The sequence below is a fragment of the Propithecus coquereli genome, unplaced genomic scaffold, assembly GCF_000956105.1.
Source record: "Propithecus coquereli isolate 6110/MARCELLA unplaced genomic scaffold, Pcoq_1.0 Scaffold168, whole genome shotgun sequence".
Classification (NCBI taxonomy): domain Eukaryota; kingdom Metazoa; phylum Chordata; class Mammalia; order Primates; family Indriidae; genus Propithecus; species Propithecus coquereli.
The window spans coordinates 1048291-1050284 of record NW_012141413.1 but is presented as its reverse complement, the minus strand read 5'-3'; the positions used below and the strand labels follow the sequence as shown (position 1 = coordinate 1050284).

At 33.5% G+C, this 1994-nt stretch overlaps 1 protein-coding gene across 1 annotated transcript in view; it reads right to left on the bottom strand.

Moving 5' to 3' along the window:
* Positions 1–1994, bottom strand: part of XPO4 (exportin 4) — a 181055-nt gene that overhangs the window by 101346 nt on the left and 77715 nt on the right. Inside the window, exon 7 of the mRNA XM_012641667.1 lies at positions 237–349. Within this exon, the coding sequence (XP_012497121.1) occupies positions 237–349 (113 nt within the window). The remainder of the gene's footprint in view (positions 1–236; positions 350–1994) is intronic.

Sequence of the window (1994 nt, the reverse complement as noted above, 5' to 3'; positions counted from 1 at the left end):
AGTCCTCAGATAAGAAGTTAGAGAACTTCTGCTCTAAGATATTGAACCTTTCATAACTAAATAATGCTTTTACAAATTAGCAAGAATCTTCTTATATAATTTCTGTTCAAGCAAATATATATTTAAGAGAAGCCTTTGGGGAGAAAAGCAGCCTTTCCTGTTTTACTTAAAAAAGATACAAAGGCATTTCCTCCTTTCTGTGGCCCTTGCTACTAGAGATGAGGACTAAGACTTACTGTGAAGAAAAGCTCCATAACTCTGCTGTCCAGAAGAGTCTCCCGCCAGGACTCCGTTGGCTTCAATAGCACATTTTGAGAGGATTCAAACATAGCTATATAATGTCTGCCCAGTTATCTGGTGTCAAGGTCGACAACAATAACATTCTTACTTTGTCTAAAGTATAAGTATATCCTAAATATAACAGGAGCCATCCAGAAAGAATGTAATGGTAACAGTTTAAGCCTCTTCACATATGCTACATAATTCATGCATGAAGCTGAGGAATAAAAGGCATTAAGTGCTGAAAAAAAAAAAAGAATGCTATAGGAACGTAAGAAAACAGTTTCTTTACGTGTCATCCTGCAGGGACACAGAAACTCTGACAATCAGAGATCTCAATGGTGGCAACAGAAGGAAAAACACTAACTGCAAAAGACGTGCCAAAATATATACAAAAAGAAGAATCAATTTCAGCAAGTTTATCTCATCATTTCCCCCAATATCTTATAACAGCTAAGAGCACAAATACAAAATAGCATTTTTCCAAAAGAAATATATTCACTGGGAAAAACCAGGGGGAAAAAACTCAAGAAGAGTAAACATACGTTGTATCAAAGAACAAAAACTACCACAGATCACAGTATCCAAATACCAAGTCCAACAAAGAAATAATCCGTTGACAAAAAACTTCATAGATGCTTATTCAAAATTCCCACAGACTAAACAGCAATTTACATGGCATGCAGGCATTCAATGTCAAACATGCTTCAAACAGAATACTGTTTTTGACATAAAGTAACTAACATATATTTTTAGGTATTTGTGAATATAATTCATTTAGTAACACTGCCATAGTAACTGAGGCTTTTAATAAATGAGAAAATTGGAGATAAAGACAGTAGTTATGCCTCTTCCATTGCTAATCAAATGCACAGCTAAAATACCTCAACTAGGCAACACTCATATAACTAAATGAGAAATTTTGACAACAGTTGTCCAAAACTATAGTTTGTGAAAATTAGATAGAAATTAAAATGCTATATTTTCATTAAATCCCAAATCATTATTTTTAAACAGAAATTATTAATCACAGAGAAAATTAAAAGCTGTGATAATGCTTTGGAAACCATTTTTTAAAAAGATTGCTGCTTACCCCCCTTTAAAATAGCAAATATTATTTTGTCTCACTGTGAGTTGTTTCAAGGAAAGAAGTTAAGGCTTGTTCCTGAAAAGTCACCTCAAAAATGTTCCACAACTCCCTTAGATTAACAAAAGTGAAACTCAAATCAGATTCATTTAAACTTCACTTCTTTCTTCCTTATCTGCCCTCTTGTGGAGGTACAGGGAAAGAGTAGAAAGCCAAAAAAAAAAAAAAAAATGAGTTCAATTTGGTTGGGTTTCAATTAATGAAAGTTTTGTGGGATCTGCTTAATGGGTTAATAAAAGCAGCTACTGGAACTCAAAATAAGGTAACCCTGATTTTTAAAAAGAAGAGGAAAAAAATCAGCCTGTGAATACCAAGAGTTATCAATATAACCTAGGCTCATTTTCTCACTCGGCACTTATTCTGGTCTAAAGTTAATGCTGTATTCTTCATTCAATACAATATACTGATTCAATGCGAGATCTTTTTATTGTGGTTTAAAAATGAAGGCTTGATTATCTTTCATAGAAAAAAACTGAAATATTTATGAATGAAACTTAGATCTGACATCTAGGATTTGCTTCAAAATAGTCTGGGGACGGCACGGTATAGATGAAAGAAGGCTGGCTGT